The sequence below is a fragment of the Budorcas taxicolor genome, chromosome 15, assembly GCF_023091745.1.
Source record: "Budorcas taxicolor isolate Tak-1 chromosome 15, Takin1.1, whole genome shotgun sequence".
In the NCBI taxonomy this organism is placed as follows: Eukaryota; Metazoa; Chordata; class Mammalia; order Artiodactyla; family Bovidae; genus Budorcas; species Budorcas taxicolor.
Window position 1 is genome coordinate 29,096,330 of NC_068924.1, and position 18,617 is coordinate 29,114,946.

Genomic DNA, 18,617 nt, shown 5'->3' on the forward strand with positions numbered 1-18,617 from the left:
ACCAATCCATTGTTCCATATCTGGTTCTAACTGTTGCTTCTTGACCTGCATACAGATTTCTCAGAAGGCAGGTAAGGTGGTCTGGTATTCCCATCTGTTTAAGAATTTTCCACAGATTTTTGTGATCACTGAATGGCTTTATTGGGAGAGTAAGAAAGTCAGTCTGCCCTGGTCCTTATGTGAGCTCCCACTCCCAGAATATCCTTGGTGGGAGCACAGTCTGCAGCAGCTATGCTTCTGAACCTGGGTGTCTGTCCCCCTGGGAGGGGCAGCAGGTGCAATTGCTCTGGGGAGTCACCTGTTTTGTTCTCTGACCAGATGGGAGTTTCACAAGAGCAAGGTGTAAAACAGTAGGAAAATTTTAATGTAGAACATCTGACTTAGATGAAACAAGACAGCTGCTTCCCTGGTGGCTCAGACCGTAAAGCATCCGCCTGCAATGCAGGAGACCTAGGTTCGATCCCTGGGTTGGGAAGATCCCCTGGAGGCGGGCATGACAACCCACTCCAGTATTCTTGCCTGGAAAATCCCCATGGACAGAGGAGCCTGGCGGGCTACAGTCCACTGGGTCACAAAGAGTCGGACACGACTGAGTGACTAAGCACAGCACAGCACAAGACAGCTGAATCCACTAGCTCTGCTCCAGAACAACCTGTAATAACGTTTGAGGACTACCTCCCCTCCCCTACACTGTGCAGAAGCCCAGGGGAGAAAGCTGCCATCTCACAGAACATGAATAAAATGAACACCTACGTCAGAGCACATGCATACATTATAAACCATGCATACATTATATAACCATGTCATGGGCTGAGGCCAGTGTCAATTATGGTGAACATCCTGGTCCAGGAGAATTTAAAAAGTGTTGTCACCCAGTTACCCCATTCTTAGGTATATATCTATTTGAACATATTCACAAAGAGACTTTGTTCACTGAGACTTTGTAATAGCTTAATTCAAAATGCACTGAAATGGAATACTGCTCCAATGCCCAGCAATAACTGTATAGATAGGGAATTCCCTGGCAGTCCAGTGGGTTAGGCCTTGGTGCTGTCACTGGTGGGGCCACAAGTTCGATCCCTTGGGGGAACTAAGATCCTGAGTGCCACGTGAAGTTGTTAAAAAGTTGGATCAAATAAATAGTGGTACACTCACACAATGGAATTCTACAGAGCAACTGGTCTCTTACATTCAACTGCTTAAATAAATCCCACAAACAGTATTCAGTGAAAGCAGACAGAAACCAGAGAGCACACAGTTTATGACTTCACTTGGATAAAGTTTAAAAACAGGCAAAATTAAATTCTAGTCATAGAAGTTGGGATGGTACTTACCCTTTCACGTAAGAAGAGGGCATAAGGCTGGCTTTGGGGATGCTGGTTGCAATGGCTTTTGTGAAAATTCAATGGATTGTAGTATGTATATTTAATCTGTTTGTATGTTACACTTCAATAATAATTTCAGAAATTACTTTGTATGTGTCACACGAAAGACTCGATGGTTTGTCTACTGTAACTTTAGGCAGGAGAAGCACTAGGGTAAGTTTTTTTTTTCCTACTTTTATAGCAATATTTTTAGAATTACAGAAGAAATGTCTGTTGTGTAGCTCAGTTGAAACCTCAGTTTCAATATCTTTCAAAGAGGCATGCAGGTACATGCCTCACAGGTCATACCAAAAAGGGCCTGTGGGGCTCCTGGGCACAAGGGCTTTGTGTCCCCATTTCTTTGATTGTAGGAAACAGCCTTCATTCAGCCTCCATCACTTGCCCTGAGTTCCGGTAGGCAGATTCAAGCAGTTGTTAACTAGGGAAGGGAGGGGATGCGAGACCAGGGAGAAACAAACTGTCAAGAGCAGTCTTGGGGCAAGGTCCTGTTTCCCCATCAACAATATCTTTGAGTCATTTTGCACATACTGAAACCCCTTCCAGGTGAGAGAAGTTGACATGGTTAATGATGGTATACTGCCCACAAGCATGTAGACCTCAGATTAGTTGACCTGAAGATTAATTATGCTAATTTCTACTTGCATCACCATGAACCTATCAGAAGAATGTCCACAAGCTGATCACGCCCTCTTTGAACAATTAGTATAAAACTCACTATCTTCTTCAAGTGGAGACACACAACTTTGAGGGCATTAGCCCACTGTGGCCCCCTTTGCTTGGCAAACTAATAAAGCTATCCTTTTCCACTTCACTCAAACCTCTGAGATTTGATTCAGCAGCTGTGTGCAGGGAAGCTGAGCTTTCAGCATCACAGGGTTGGTGTCAAAATTAAAGAAGGGGGTAAAGTGCTTCACACAGTGCTAGGGAATCCTAAGGACCCAATATACATTAGCTTTTTTTAAAATTCAGTCTAGAGAAATAAAACTAAAAGATATGCACTACTGCAGTGCTAAAAGCTTGGTTAAGTGCTTTACCAAATTCATGACGAAGTTCCCTCTTGCAGGCCAGATTTTCAACAATCAATAATCAGCTAATTGCTCCTTTCTCCTGTTTTATGGTTGCCTTGAAGCCTTGTGCTCTCTTATACTATAAGACCTCTGAGTTTATTAGATTGACCTTTTTGTTCCTAAAGTGGAAACTGCTGCTAGCCTTTTTAGGGGCTAAGAGAAAAAAAAAACAGATTTTTCAGTAGTTAAGAAAATAGTTTCTATTCAGAGAGCCAGATGGGGGGAGGGGATGATAGAAAATAAAATTTTGCAGCTGGAACAAGAAGTGTTCCTATTTTGCTGTAGTGGATATGACTGTTGTACATCATGGGCAGCAGTTTGCTGAAGGGCAAAAGAGAGGGCATTGCTAGGTAATTCTTGATTCTGACTCATGATCTCTTTAATTTCAAGCTAAAGACTTGAGTTGCTTCTTTACCTTTAGTCCCTTCAGAACTCCAGTTCTCAGTGTGCAGAACTGGAAGTGATTTTATACACACAATCACTTTCTGTGTAGTTTGCCTTCTTACATCCTCACTATACTGAAGTGCCTGGATTCAGACAAGCATACCTAAAAGACAAATCCTGGTGTATGTTCTGACAAGTGTAGCCTAGCTTCACACCCCCGGCAAGTTATTTAATTAAAGGTTAGGGAACTGAAGAATTCCTGAACCTCTTTGAGACTGTTTCTCATCAGAGATAATGATACTTCTGCAGGTGGTTGCTATGAAGAGTCAATGGAGAGGGAAAGTACCCCATTAGGTATAATTCGCTACATGAAATTTAGGGCTGGTATCCGGAAAAGATGAAAACTCTAATTTGAAAAGACACATGTACCCCAATATTCATAGCAGTACAATTCACAATACCAAGACATAGAAGCAACCTAAATGTCCTTTGACAGACGAATGGATAAAGATGTGGTGTATATTAATAATATCAGCCATAAAAAGAATGAAATAATGCCCTTTGCAGAAACCTAGATGGACATAGAGATTATAATGCTAAATGAAGTAAGTTAAAGATGAGTATCACATGACATCACTTATATGTGAAATCTAAAACAGTATGAACAAATGAACATTTAAAAAGCAGGACTAGACTACAGACATAGAAAACAAACTTATGGTTACCAAACAGGAAGGGAAGGGAGGGATAAATTGGGAATTTGGAGTTAACAGATACACATATCTATATAAAATAGATAAACAGCAAGAACCTACTGTATAGCACAGGGAACTATACTCTATACCTTGTAATAACCTATAATGGAAAATAATCTGAAAAAGAATATATGTGTGTGTGTGTGTGTGTGTATGTATATACGTATATATATGACTGAATCACCTTGATGTACACCTGAAACAATGTAAATCAACTTACTTCAATTTATTTATTTATTTTTAAATCAACTTACTTCAATTTAAGAAAAAAGAAATTTAAAGGCTCATTACTGTCAGTCCTGTTTATGTCTGTTTCCTATGGTGGTGGTCAAACTCCCTGAAGAGCAGGCACCATGTCTATTTCATGTATATCTGCTGGGCATTTAGTACAATTTCAGGAATACCAAAGACATATTTGTCAAAAAGAGGAAAGGAAGGAAGGCAGCAAGTCTGAAGAGGTGCATGGGTCCTCTGGAGGACCAACAGAAGATTTTATGTACCAACAGAAGATCCAGTGGCTTAGACATCAGAGCCTCTACCACTGGACAGTAGGGGGAGCAAACACAACAACAGCAAAGATGTCATTCTGCTGTTCACATCTCTCTTTGCTTTCACTTTGCTTCCTTTAACAAGTATTATCCATAGCCTTAATAACGGACATAACTCAAAGGTGAAATCGGGTCCCATCTAGACCCTACTTGTGCTTCTGCTCAGAGACTGAGATTCAAAATGGTACTAATACCGGCGTGACAAAGAAGAAAGAAATCTGGGCTGTAAATCAGGAAATCTGTGTGCTCTCCCCTCATTTATTTCTTTAGACAAATAGACACAACTTTTTCCATCAACTAGATCAAGGAGAGGGTAAGAGGAAAATCATCTACATTCATTGCTTCAATCCACTTGGAGCATCTACTAGGCTGTTAGACCTGGTTCTCGGTAAGCAACACACAGGCCCTGCTTGCTGAGAATCTGGGGAGGGAATAAAGCCTAACATGTTCTGAAAATAGGCTGTGGGGGACAGGGATGCAAAAATAAACTTCACAAATACTAATCATATGGCCACTTTTTCATATTGCATACTGTCTCAAATGACTGTCACTCCCATTTGTAGCTACCAGTGGCGCAAAAACAGTACACTTGCAGTTTTCCACAGAGACAGCTGGTTTAGCCCAAGTTGGGACCCGTGGGTACCATGAAGTGTCTTTGACCCTTGTCACCTGTAAAATCACGCAGTGCCCAGTGCTGCGGCTTCAAGGCTCTTTGCTATACTCTGCTTATACCCTGTCATTATGGCAAGGAGAGAAAGGCCAGGTTATTGGAATTTGTGCCCCAGAAGTATTTCCCAGCTTCCTTAAGAAACATGTTTTAGGTGCCCAATAAACACCACGCCTCTGACAGAGGGACCCCAAACCACACTGACTGTAGTTACAATCTGTACCTGGTGGCAGACACAAACCTCTAATATTATTTCTCCTTTCCTACAGCCGAAAAACCAGTTTCATATACACCGATTCACTTAGGCCTCAAAACAGTCCTGTGATGCAGAAGGTAATTCATCTAGGCACAGCGGGTCACAATTCACAAACCGCGTGTCATCCCTCATCTTCATCCCTCACTGCCCGCCAATTTAATTAAAGAGGAAACTGATGCCCAGAGAGGTGAAGGTCTAGCTCTTAAGAAGCATTTCAGCCAAGGCACTTACAGAGCCGGCAAAACCGAAAACTGCGGAGCGAGCTGCGGGTGGTGAACCCTGCCTCAAGCGGCCGCGCCCACTGTCCCAGCAGCGGGAAACCGTCACTTCGAGAGGACAGCGCAGGTGCACCCAGACTCCAGGACGTCGAGGGGTCATGTGATACGCCGGCTCCTGTCATGTGACCTCTTCCCCGGAGGCGGGGACCTTCGGCCAAGATGGCGACCTACCTGCAGTGGCGGCGCTTCGTTTTCTTCGACAAGGAGCTGGTGAAGGAGCCACAGGGCAATGATGGGGCTGCTCCCGGGGCCGCGCCTGCTTCTGGACCCGCTGCTTCCAAGTTCCTTTGCCTCCCTCCTGGCATCACAGTCTGCGACTCAGGCCGAGGGAGCCTAGTCTTTGGAGATATCCTTCTGGAGCTGTCCCTTTCCTCCTCGAATCCCTGAAGAGATCCAGCTGAGATGAAATCTGTCCGTCAGAAGGGTTCGTGTTACGTGCCAGTTTCCTTTAGATGGGCGCTCGGTGTTCCTTCTGTGGTCTGAGGGAAGAAAGGAGGAAGTCCGTTCTCTTTAACTTGTTGCCAAATGAGTGAACAATCCTGGGCAAGTCGTTTAACCTCTCTGGACTTCAATTTCCTTATCTGCAAAAGGGGCGTAAAATAACAGTTGGGCAAGGTTTTTGTTTTCAAGGTCGATCAAAAGAACAGATGCAAGTTGATTTTAAAAGATGAATATGTAAGGTGTCATTATCTCCCCAGCCCATATTGTGGGGGAAGAGTTAAATGAAACCACGATTTCTTTTGCTTTGTTTTGTATAATGCTGCCCCTAAACTCTGGCCTTTCTACTGTTTTGAAAATGGGGCGTTTCCAGAGATGATATGTGGAAAAACCCTTGAAAAATTTAAACAGTTGTATAGGTTTTGTTTTTATTGTGCATGTGTGCTTAGTCATGCCCAGTTCGTTGCAACTCCATGAACTGCAGCCCATGCAGGCTTCTCTGTCCATGGAATTTCCCAGGCAAGAATACTGGAGCGGGTTGCCATTTCCTTCTCCAGGGCACCTTCCTGACCCAGGGTTTAAACCCCCGTCTCTTGCGTCTCCTGCATTGGCAGGTGGGTTGTTTACTAGCCGAGCCACTGGGGTGCTGTGCTGTGTTCAGTTGTGTCTGACTCTTTGGGACCCCATGTACTGTAGTCGGCCAGGCTCCTCTGTCTATGGGGATTCTCCAGGCAAGAATACTGGAGTGGGTTGCCATGCCCTCCTCCAGGGGATCTTCCCAACCCAGGGATCGAACCCAGGTCTCCCGAATTGCAGGTGGATTCTTCGCCATCTGAGCCACCAGGGAAGCCCTGGGGGTAGTTGTTATTTCCGTTCTGGCCTAAATGTAAGAATCTCCCCTTGGAAAGGAGGCTCCTTGACTGCTCTGCACATATGGAAGGCCAGATCTGGTTCTTGCCCCGCTCCCTACAGCTTATGGGTTTCCAAGCCTACAAACTACGGGTGACACACCTGTACCAACTGAAGCAGCACAATATTCTGGCCTCTGTTGGTGAGGATGAAGAGGGCATCAACCCCCTGGTGAGTCCTAGAAAGGAAACAGGAAAGACCCAGAGGCCTGGGAATGATTATTTGTTGGAGGGTGACTACCATTCACACATCTGAGATCTGTCCCCAGGTAAAGATCTGGAACCTGGAGAAGAGAGATGGTGGCAATCCACTCTGCACTCGAATCTTCCCTGCCATCCCAGGGACAGAACCGACTGTTGTATCTTGTTTGACTGTCCATGAAAATCTCAACTTTATGGCCATTGGTAAGAAGAAAGAAGGCAAAGCTAACACCCTATGATTCTTTATAGATTTCCTTCAGAGTTGCTTCTACAGCTCATTTTCACTTTTCATGAGACCATTTTGTACTGAAGTGAGGACTTTTGAGATTTTAAAGTTTGGGATGGGAAAGCATTTCATTTTGTTCTTTGAAAATGAGTCCGTGAGTTCTAATCCTCATGGTAACCACTGGAGAGGTTGGGTATGAGGAGAAAGATAGTCACTTCTAAAAAGTGCCTCTAATGGTCTTTTTCTGCTTCCGTACCTTTACAGCCTCAATAAAATACTGTTCCTTGCTCTCCTACAGGTTTCACAGATGGCAGTGTTACATTGAACAAAGGGGACATCACTCGGGACCGACATAGCAAGACCCAGATTTTGCACAAGGGCAACTATCCTGTTACTGGACTGGCCTTTCGCCAAGCGGGAAAGACCACTCACTTGTTTGTTGTGACAACTGAGAATGTTCAGGTATGACCAGCGCCTCCTGGTATGACTGTTGGGGCAAGTAGGAAAGGTTTTTTTAATTGCTCAGTGGGCTAGGGTAAGGAACTGACAAAAGAGGTTCTTATATTTTTAATCATACAGCCTTGAATCATTTGCCTAACTTAATATTTTATTTCTTTACTTAGGAGACTGGGAAGATTTAGAGCTAGGAAGAGAACTCTTGGGTTTGTAGCAGAAGACATAAGTTTTTCTTCAAATAGGCTTAAGTGACACTGGACAAATTATTTCTTTGGTTCTTGTGCTTCTAATGTAACAGCTTACTCACACCAATAGTTTTGTTTTCTTTTCAGCCAGAGTTTTCTGATAAAGCAGTAAAATTCTCTTACTTGCCAAATAAGTAGTGATAGTGTATACAGAGGAAGAAAATGTGGGTTCTGCTTATATATTTAGTAGATGGCTGATGGTAATGGCCCATTTAAGGGAGAAGGCAAACATCCAGGTAGTCTTGGGTGCTAAGAATTAAGAGCACCAGTATGGAGGTGGGGATACCGTTGGGAACATTTAGACGCTACCTCCTCAGAGGGAGCCTGTTAACCCCTCTCTTACTTCTCACAGTCCTACATAGTTTCTGGAAAGGACTATCCTCGTGTGGAATTGGACACCCATGGTTGTGGCCTGCGCTGCTCAGCCCTCAGCGACCCTTCTCAGGACCTGCAGTTCATAGTGGCAGGGGATGAATGTGTCTATCTGTACCAGCCTGATGAACGTGGGCCCTGCTTTGCCTTTGAGGGCCATAAACTCATCGCTCACTGGTTTAGAGGCTATCTTGTCATTGTCTCCCGTGACCGGAAGGTTTCTCCCAAGTAAGGATTCTATGGAGAAGCAAAAGGGAGTGGGCTGGGCTTGTTCCTTAGAATTAACCTGATTTCAAACTCCTAATGCCTACATCCTGTCAACCCCCTACTTTCTACTTTTTGTACAGGTGTTTACACCTAGACTCAGTTATAACTTTTGTGTTTTTTTTGGCTGAAAAGTGTGCTTTTGCTGCAGACATTTGCTGAGCAATCCTTTTGCACTAGAATGCTCCAGGGAATTTGGGACTTGGCATTGGGTTTTTAGTTACTTGGGTGAAATGAGTTGGGTAGAGGAACAAGGGATTGAGTAGTGGAGAGATTGGAAAGTGCTGGGAGATGCAACACAGGGTGGTTTGTTTTTTTTTTCCCTGAGTCATCAGAAAGTGGGACAGACTCTTCAGCGTGATGCAGGTGATCCTTGTCAGATACTAGTTTTCATTCAGTACCAGGCCTAGTGGACTCCATATACCAGGCATTAATTATTTGTTAAATCTTGGATGTTGGAGTGTACTTAAGTTTTCAGTCTGTTGCCTGTATTAATTATAGGATCCTTAAAGGTAAGACCAGGTCTACACATACTCTTCCCACAACTGCTACCACCACGCTGTGTATTGCAGGATGAGCTGCTAGCAGTGATTTGTTCTGGGAGGAGTAGGTAGCACCAGAGTTGTCAGGGGAAAGGAAATAGAGGGGAGCTGAGACTAAGGTGGTACAGATAAATATCCGGTGCTTTTTTCTTTCCCACACAGGTCAGAGTTTACCAGCCGGGACTCCCAGAGCTCTGACAAACAGATTCTCAACATCTATGACCTGTGCAACAAGTTTATAGCCTATAGCGCCGTCTTTGAAGATGTAGTGGATGTGCTTGCTGAGTGGGGCTCCCTGTACGTGCTGACGCGGGATGGGCGGGTCCACGCACTGCAGGAGAAGGACACACAGACCAAACTGGAGGCAAGGCCACCAGGTTCCCAGAGCTGGCTATGGGCACCCAGACACGGCTCTAGGAACAGACTCCCCAAGTCGCCTTGGCCAGGGTGTTTCCTTCCCTTTGGGTCACAGCCTTACTCAGCCTCTTTAGGGTAAGATTCCAAGGTCAGTGGCCTGGGATGTGGCCTTAGAGGGAAGCAATGGCTGGGGGCCTGAGCCCACTCTCAGGGTCCACTCTGCCTGCCTGCAGAGAACCTGGTGAGGTGAGCTGATGTTAGTCTTGGGGGTGTCTGGGGGTTTCACCCTAAGATCTAGGCTGATTGGAATTTCATAACCGTCTGCTTGTGTGTTGTGGATGCATTCTGGGAAGGTGTCTTCTCAGGCCTACTTCTTCCAGTTTTCTAATCTCTATTCCTTTCCAGATGCTATTTAAGAAGAACCTATTTGAGATGGCAATTAACCTGGCCAAGAGCCAGCATCTGGACAGCGATGGGTTGGCTCAGATCTTCATGCAGTATGGGGACCACCTCTACAGCAAGGGCAACCATGATGGTGCTGTCCAGCAGTATATCCGGTCAGTCTGGAGGCGCTTTAGGATATACCTGGGGAACAGAGAGCCAGCTAGACTGAAACCTGCACTTGGGGACTGGGGCAGGCAGTGGACTCCATCATGAACTGTTCTTTTTTCCTACATAAATTGCGATGCCTCAAATGAGGAGACAGTATACCTTATTAGAAAGGGAATATTTAGGGTCAGATGCTACATGATCAGTGTGCATTTGAGCTGATGATAAGTGAAAGTGCTAGTCACTAGTTGTGTTTGATTCTTTGCGACCCCATGGACTGTAGCCCACCAAGCTCCTCTGTCCAAGGAGTTCTTCAAGCAAGAATACTGGAGTGGGTAGCCTTCTCCAGGAGGTCTTCCCAACCCAGGGACTGAAACCAGATCTCCTGCATTGCGGGCGGATTCTTTACTGTCTGAGCTTCCAGGAAAGCTCTCAAGGAAGTTGAGCTGAAAAGTACCTGTTATTTTAAATGTTAGCTTGCTGCTGCTACTGCTAAGTCACTTCAGTCGTGTCCGACTCTGTGTGACTCCATAGACGGCAGCCCACCAGGCTCCCTCGTCCCTGGGGTTCTCCAGGCAAGAACATTGGAGTGGGTTGCCATTTCCTTCTCCAATGCATGAAAGTGAAGAGTGAGAGGGAAGTCGCTCAGTCGTGTCAGACTCTTCGCGACCCCATGGGCCGCAGCCTACCAGGCTCCTCTGTCCATGGGATTTTCCAGGCAAGAGTGCTAGAGTGGGGTGCCATCACCTTCTCCGAAATGTTAGCTTGGCCTTTGTTAATACCCATTTTGATCAAATTCTTTAAAGGGAAAAGGGTATTCATTTCTTGTTTCCACAGTTTCTTTCCTTGGTACTAATTAGTTTCTGACTTAGTGAGGAATTCTAAAACCCTGTCTAGCTTCTTTGCCAACCTCTCTAGAATTCTTGTTTTCAGTCAAGTCTAAAAACCAGTATTCTGGAGCCTCGATGCTCCTGTGGCCCACAGTCTAGTAGCATCGATACCACCTGGGATCTTGTGAGAATTGCAGGATCTCATTCCTCACCCCAGACCTGCTGAAACAGAATTTGCATTTTGAAACCTGCAAGCGATTCCTACGCACATGAAAGTTTGAGAAGTATGGTGACCCTGATGCTCTTTGACACCCGTGTCTCCCTAGAACCATTGGAAAGTTGGAGCCATCGTACGTGATCCGCAAGTTCCTCGATGCCCAGCGCATCCATAACCTGACAGCCTACCTGCAGACCCTGCACCGGCAGTCCTTGGCCAATGCCGACCACACCACCCTGCTGCTCAACTGCTACACCAAGCTCAAGGACAGCTCGAAGCTGGAGGAGTTCATCAAGGTGCAGGGTGGTGCTGGCAGAGGGTTCTTTGAGGGGCTTCATCAGGACTGCAGGGAGAGGGAAGAGCTGCCTGTATTTAGGGACCAGAATCCTCTGGTCCTGTGGTCTGTAGGCAAGGAAGAGAAATAGCCTTTCTTTGAGTTCTCTCCTGTCTCCCCTCTTTTTTTTTCTTTGCTGTGCTGTGCGGCTTGTGGGATCTTCATTCCCCGACCAGGGATCGAACCTGGGACCCAGCAGTGAAGGCGTAGAGTCCCAACCACTGGACCTCCAGGGAATTCCCCTGCTCTTGCTTCTTGATGCCAGAACTTCTCGTGGTATCTAAGCCCCAGGAAGCCCAGTGTCGCCCGAGGCATCCCTCTAACAGTATAGGCAGGGAAACACAGAGAGGCAGGATAACTGTCTTTTAAAAGAATCATCTTTGGGACTTCCCTGGCAGTCCAGTGGTTAAGACTTTGCTTCCACTGCAGGCAGCACGGGGTTCACTCCCTTGTGTGGGGCAGCTAAGTTTCCACATGCTACTCGGTGTGGCCAAAAAAAAAAAAAAATCCACTTTACTATTACCTTAAGAATCTGGTCTTAGAATGAGATGCATATTTCCTTTCCCTTGCCCAGCCGCAACCTGTGAATGATTTTGTCTAATGTCTTCCTGACAGACAAAGAGTGAGAGTGAAGTCCACTTTGATGTGGAGACAGCCATCAAGGTCCTCCGGCAGGCTGGCTACTATTCTCATGCCCTCTATTTGGCTGAGAACCACGCTCATCATGAGTGGTACTTGAAGATCCAGCTAGAGGACATCAAGGTAGGTGAGCCTCCTGACTCGGGTAGGCTGTGTTCTTTTTCTGGGATATCCCTGGGATGCTGAAAGTACCTCCTGGGACTTCCCTGGGGGTCCAGTGGTTAAAGAGTCTGCCTTCCAGTGCAGTGAACATGGGTTCAGTCCTTGGTCAGGGAACTAAGATCCCACATGCTATGGAGCCACTGAACCCACATGCGCCACAACTGGAGAATCCGCACAGAGAGCCCAAAAAAGAAAATAGTCTTGATGGGTGAGGCAGGAGCCTGCAATTCTGCTGCCCTTTTTGTCCCCACAGAATTATCAGGAAGCCCTCCGGTATATCGGCAAGCTGCCTTTTGAGCAGGCTGAGAGCAACATGAAACGCTATGGCAAGATCCTCATGCACCATATACCAGAGCAGACGACCCAGCTGCTGAAGGGACTCTGTACCGACTATCGGCCTAGCCTTGAAGGCCGAGGTGATAGGGAGGCTCCAGGCTGCAGGGTGAGGCCTCAGGGAGAATGGCTTTTGAACATACGGGGGTCATCTCAGGGGCATGGGTAGCAGGCCCACTCACTTGGCCTCCTCTCTCATCCCTTGCCATCCTAGGCCAACTCGGAGGAGTTCATCCCCATCTTTGCCAACAACCCTCGAGAGCTGAAAGCGTTCCTAGAGCACATGAGCGAGGTGCAGCCTGACTCCCCGCAGGGCATCTACGACACGCTGCTTGAGCTGCGACTCCAGAACTGGGCCCACGAGGAGGATCCGCAGGTGAGGCCTGGCAGAGCCGCCAGAGGTGTTGAGAAAAAGACAGCACTTCCATTTCTTCTCTGGTTGTCACTTGCTCGCTTTAGATCAATAACACCTCACCCTGAGGGGATAAATGGTTCCTCATGAAAAGGAAATTGAAGACTTTCTTGCAAGGAGTCAGACACCACTGAGTCACTTTCACTGCTGGTCTAAATCCGGAGTTTTAGGCAGGCAAAGACTTCACTCCCAATGTGTGGGCCTGCGTTCAAACCCTAGTCGGGGAACTAGATCCCACATGCCATAACTAAGAGCCAGCGCAGCCTAAATAAATAAATACTGGGAAGAAATAGAGGAAATTGGAGTGAGGGGAAGAGTAGTTGACTTGCTGAGGGGTCACTTTTCCCCTAATGTCCGGCAGCTCCACCCTCCTCTTCTAGGTCAAAGAGAAGCTTCACGCAGAGGCCATCTCCCTACTGAAGAGTGGCCGCTTCTGTGATGTCTTTGACAAGGCCCTGGTCCTCTGCCAGATGCACGACTTCCAGGATGGAGTCCTTTACCTCTATGAGCAGGGCAAACTGTAAGAGTCAGGGGGTCCTCAGGGGAGGGGGCAGAGCTGAGGCACTCGCCTGAGTGAGGGTCGGCCGCTGACGCCCACCCCGCCCGGCACAGGTTCCAGCAGATCATGCACTACCACATGCAGCACGAGCAGTACCGGCAGGTGGTCGCCGTGTGCGAGCGCCACGGGGAGCAGGAGCCCTCCCTGTGGGAGCAGGCGCTCAGCTACTTTGCCCGCAAGGAGGAGGACTGCAAGGAGTACGTGGCGGCTGTGCTCAAGCACATCGAGAGCAAGAACCTCATGCCGCCCCTTCTAGGTATTCCGACGGGTGGGCTGGGTGGCTAGGTGGGTGCAGGCTGCTGGCGGTCGGGCTCCGGGGTAGGGGTCCTTCAGCTTTGTCCAGAAAGCTGCATGCTTCATGGTTTTGCTTCCTCCCATCTCAGTGGTGCAGACCCTGGCCCATAACTCCACGGCCACTCTGTCTGTCATCCGGGACTACCTGGTCCAAAAACTGCAGAAACAGAGCCAGCAGATCGCCCAGGACGAGCTCCGGGTGCGGCGCTACCGAGAGGAGACTACCCGCATCCGCCAGGAGATCCAGGAGCTGAAGGCAAGGTACTTGGCATCCAGGAGTGTAGAGGGATAAGCTTGTTCTTCACAGGGTGTCATTTTTTACATACAGAGGATTATATGGAATCAGTTTCAACATTTCATTCTTGAAGATCTGTTTTAATGGGGGAATTCCAAAGAATGATTTATTACCTAGAACATGATTTATTGGGTTTTGTTATCTTGTAGCAGGTAATTTTCTCTCTAGATGTGCCTGTATTTTACCTTTCCTAAACACACATCTAAGTTGTGGTGGGAAGCCCTTGGAAGTAAAAAACGTTGACAAAAAAGTGGACAGTTTACAAGTATTTATAGTAGACATTAACCCTTAACTTTGCCATTAGCTTTATAAAATATTTGTTATTGTTATTTAGTCACTAAGTCATGTCCAGTTTCTTCATTCCATCAATATTTACTGAGTCCGTTTTGTCCCAAGCCTCATTCTTAACACATAGAAAAAGCCCTGCCTTCACAGAGCTTATGTTGTGGAGGTAGAGACAGACAGTAAATGTGTTAAATAAGCAAACTATTGTAGTGTGTTCGATGGTACTAAGTTCTAAGGAGAAAATTGAGGAAGAGGAATAGGGTGAGGGGTTAGGTGTGTTGTAATTGATCAAGTGGCCAGGAAAGGTCTTGTTGAAAGGGAAAGGGTCATATGCAATTAAGACCTGAAAGATAATTTAGTGGCAATAGTGGAAATTGCAAGAGAGATAGCAATCCCCCCAGTGGATTGGATGGACATGCTGGGGGCGTGCTGAGACTCCCTGAAAGCCCAGCATGGGGTCCTCCTGTGACCTCCTTTAGGTGGTAGGAAGAGCAGGGCTTGTAGTTCCTATTCATTCATTCATTCATTCATGGCTGCTCTGGGTCTTTGTTGCTGCACACTGACTTTATCTAGTTGTGGTGAGCAGGGGCTACTCTAGTTGCAGGGCTTGAGCTTCTCATTGTGGTGGCATCTCTTGTTGATGAGAATGGACTTTAGGGTGTGTGGGCTTCTGTAGTTGGCGCCTTGTGGGCCCTAGAGCATGGGCTAAGTAATTGGAGGGCACAGGGTTAGTTGCCCCAGACTATGGATTGAACCTGTGTCCCCTGCATTAGCAAGGAGATTCTTAACCACTGGACCTTCAAGGGAGTCCCTTGTCATTCCTTAATGGGGACGTCTCCTTGTTTCGTTGAGCTGTCTCCTTTTTCCACATGGCTCCTGGCCCTGCCCTCATTCTTTGCCACTCTTCTGGTCTCCCTTGCCTTTAGTCCAAAGATTTTCCAGAAGACCAAGTGCAGCATCTGTAACAGTGCCTTGGAGCTGCCCTCAGTACACTTTCTCTGCGGCCACTCCTTCCACCAACACTGCTTTGAGAGTTACTCGGAAAGTGACGCTGACTGCCCCACCTGCCTCCCTGAAAACCGCAAGGTCATGGATATGATCCGGGCCCAGGAACAGAAGCGAGATCTCCACGATCAGTTTCAGCACCAGGTAGGGAGGGAGGCGTGGCCACATGACTGCCCCACCTACTGGGAGGCGGGGAGTGCTGGAGGGCTACTGTTTTTTTTCCTCCGCCTCTGAGTTCTGACTCCGACCTTTTCTCTTTCCTCAGCTCAAGTGCTCCAACGACAGCTTCTCTGTGATTGCTGACTACTTTGGCCGAGGTGTTTTCAACAAATTGACTCTGCTGACCGACCCGCCCACAGCCCGACTGACTGCAAGCCCGGAGGCCGGGCTGCAGCGGGACTTACTCATGCACGCCAGGAGGGGCACTTAAGCGGCTAGTGGGAAGGGGTATGATGGTAGAGGCCCAGCAGCAGGGACACAGGGGGACAGAGACAGAGCTGTTGCATAGGAGTCGGGGAGACCTGCCCAGGCACCCCCTCTCATCTGATGCCATTGCCCTCAGGACTTAAGGGGACTTTCTCCTCCTGCCTCCTCCTTTGGCTGGCCAATCCACCGTTCCTCCTGTTGCCTTTCTGAGCAGTGTAGATCATACCAGACCAGTGGGGGAGGGTACCTCAGTAACCTCAGAGTCTGGACAATAGCTGCTTTATTCTGTATCCAAGAGCACCAGGCTGTGCTTGGGTCCTGGCTCCCAGAGTCTATAAATAAAAGCATATAAGGATTGCATGGTTGAAGGAAGTATTGTGGAGACTTCCTGGTGATTCTTAACTGCAAACTGTACTTCTTTCCCTCTGTGCTCCTAGAGCGTCCTTTCCCTTCCTATAGAGTTCCTTAAAGATGATGTTAACGAGACTTCACGCCAGTAACGAGTCGGGCCTCTGGCATTTAGCACAGTTCAGTTTACTGAAGAACGTCTGCAAAGGCTAAGGCCTGAGACCCAAGAGCAGCCTGGACTGTGGCTGGTCTCTGTGGCTCTAGTGTGGACTAGGTATTCAGGCAGGAGGCAGATTCTGGTGAGGGGCCTTGGACTGAAGCTTCTTAATGGGTGGGTTTGTGTCTTGCTGTATTCAGTACCAGATGATAAGCAGGATAAAAAGGGCATTTATGAAACACTTTTCTCTCTCTTGAAAGTTGTCAGCTGAAGTTCGTGTTGTTATAGGTGTCTGTGTGTCATTTGGATTACACTTCCCGTTGGAAAATTGCTCCTATGGGTCTGTTTGCTTAAAAGAAGTAACTTGGACATTGTGGTTTAGGCAGTATTTAGAAGAGGTGGAGTGCACTACATTGGTAGCAGCTGAGAATACAGACTTTGGATCAGCTGTCCAAAGCTTGAATCCTAGTTTCACTTAGGGCAATTCTGAACATTCTCTGAACCTCAGGTCTTCGTCTATGCGTAAGGAATTAAAACATCTTTCTGGTATGGTTGTTATTGTGTTATTGGTCCCCAGCAAGTTGGTAACTCCTCAATGGATCCTTTGCTTGAAGTTGCAAATGCCAGTAGAAATCAAGTTTGGTGTAGCAGAGCAGAAACTTTATTCACTGATGAAGGAATGGAGAAGAGAGAGCACATGCTCTAAAGACACCTCCCTGCAAGGAGGGGAGTAAGGGAATTCAAAAGATAGGAGTTGACAGGTCAGACTAGGAAAGGGGCAGAGATTTTGGGGGGCAGCCTGGGCATGACAGTCTTCCATGCTTCTTTGCACACAGCAGGAATTGTGCCTAGTGTACAGATAGCCCCCTTGGGCAGGGATCTTGGCATGGTGATGAAGAAAAGGTAGCTTTGGGACACCACCAGGTCTCATCTGCTTTGGGGCTGGTTTGGGGCTGTTGACCCAATCTCTCTTAAAGTTCAGCTGCAAAACATCTCTGTCAAATACTAGGTGCTTTTGAAACACACACAGGTAAGTCAAGTTTGGACACTTTTAGCCCTCGGGCTGGTATGGATGACAGGTGTCCAGATTTGTGGAAGTGGTTAATACATGGTTATTAGCGCTGTTAATAGGTAAAGCGTTACTAACTGGTCCTTTCTTGGCTAACACTAATAATGTCTTGGCACTCCCTTTTCACAGTTATTTGTCTTTAGTCATGACCTTTGATCTCTGAGCCAGTTTTGACTCATTTTAAAAATAGAAATGCCCTGGCTCACTGCAACTAGAGAAAACCCCACACAGCAATGAAGACCCAGCCCTGCCAAAAATAAAACATTTTAAACATAAATAGAAATTAAAATGTTGCCTACTTCAGGGTTGTAGCAGAAGCACTGCATAAGCTGCACTAATTGCTTGTGACACAACTAAGGAGATAAAGCTGTAGAATTCTGGATGATTAACTTTCCAGAGCAGGCCTTTTCATTTGTAGACTTTGAATCCAGCCTGGGGGCATGGTAAATTGCTCAATTAGCCTTACTCCCAACCCTTCTTAGGCGTATGGGTGCTCAGTCATGTTGGACTCTTTGAGACGCCCTGGACTGTAGCCTACCAGCCTCCTCTGTCCATGGGATTCTTCAGGCAAGAATACTGTAGTAGCTTGCCATTTCCTCCTCCAGGGGATCTTCTGGACCCAGGGATCCAACCCAAATCTCCTGTGTCTCCTGTATTGGCAGGCAGGTTCTTTACCACTGCGCCACCTGGGAAGTCCACAACCCTGCATAGTAGGGCTTAATATCCTTTTCCTCTCGGGGACTCCCACTTTTGGCTTATTGACTTACTTTTGGGGGGCAGTAGGGACAACAGCTTATTTTGTGGCTAAATCTGGGGAGTGTATTTTAGCCACAGGACATCAGTACTCCTGGCTAGGTAAAAATAAAATGAACAGTTGGGCCTGGGTCTCAAACAATGAAGACCAGAGCCAGCCTTGGGGAGTAGAGGCGCTCAGTCAGTTCAGTCGCTCAGTCATGTCTGACTCTTTGTGACCCCATGGAGTGCAGCACACCAGGTTTCCCTGTCCATCACCAAATCCCAGAGCGTACTCAAACTCATGTCCATCTAGTTGGTGATGTCATCCAACCATCTCATTCTCTGTCGTCCCGTTCTCCTTCCTTCAATCTTCCCGAGCATCAGGATCTTTTCCAATGACTCAGTTCTTTGCATTAGGTGGCCAAAGTATTGGAGCCTCAGCTTCAGCATCAGTCCTAGCAATGAATATTCAGGACTGAGTTCCTTTAGGATGGACTGGTTGGATCTCCTTGCAGTCCAGGGACTCCCAAGAGTCTTCTCCAACACCACAGTTCAAAAGCATCAGTTCTTCGGAGCTCAGCTTTCTTTATAGTTCCACTCTCACATCTTTACATGACTA

At 47.0% G+C, this 18,617-nt stretch overlaps 1 protein-coding gene across 1 annotated transcript; it reads left to right on the top strand.

The window, feature by feature from the left end:
- The first annotated feature begins 5,489 nt into the window (after positions 1-5,489).
- On the top strand, positions 5,490-16,735 carry VPS11 (VPS11 core subunit of CORVET and HOPS complexes). The gene is made up of 16 exons (XM_052652394.1): positions 5,490-5,686; positions 6,710-6,858; positions 6,956-7,091; positions 7,412-7,575; positions 8,167-8,414; positions 9,155-9,356; positions 9,755-9,906; positions 11,055-11,241; positions 11,895-12,041; positions 12,334-12,522; positions 12,628-12,789; positions 13,206-13,345; positions 13,438-13,640; positions 13,768-13,939; positions 15,185-15,407; positions 15,529-16,735. Exons 1-16 carry the CDS (start codon positions 5,500-5,502, stop codon positions 15,691-15,693), a joined length of 2,826 nt encoding a protein of 941 aa, XP_052508354.1. The 5' UTR covers positions 5,490-5,499; the 3' UTR covers positions 15,694-16,735.
- The last annotated feature ends 1,882 nt before the right edge of the window (positions 16,736-18,617 follow it).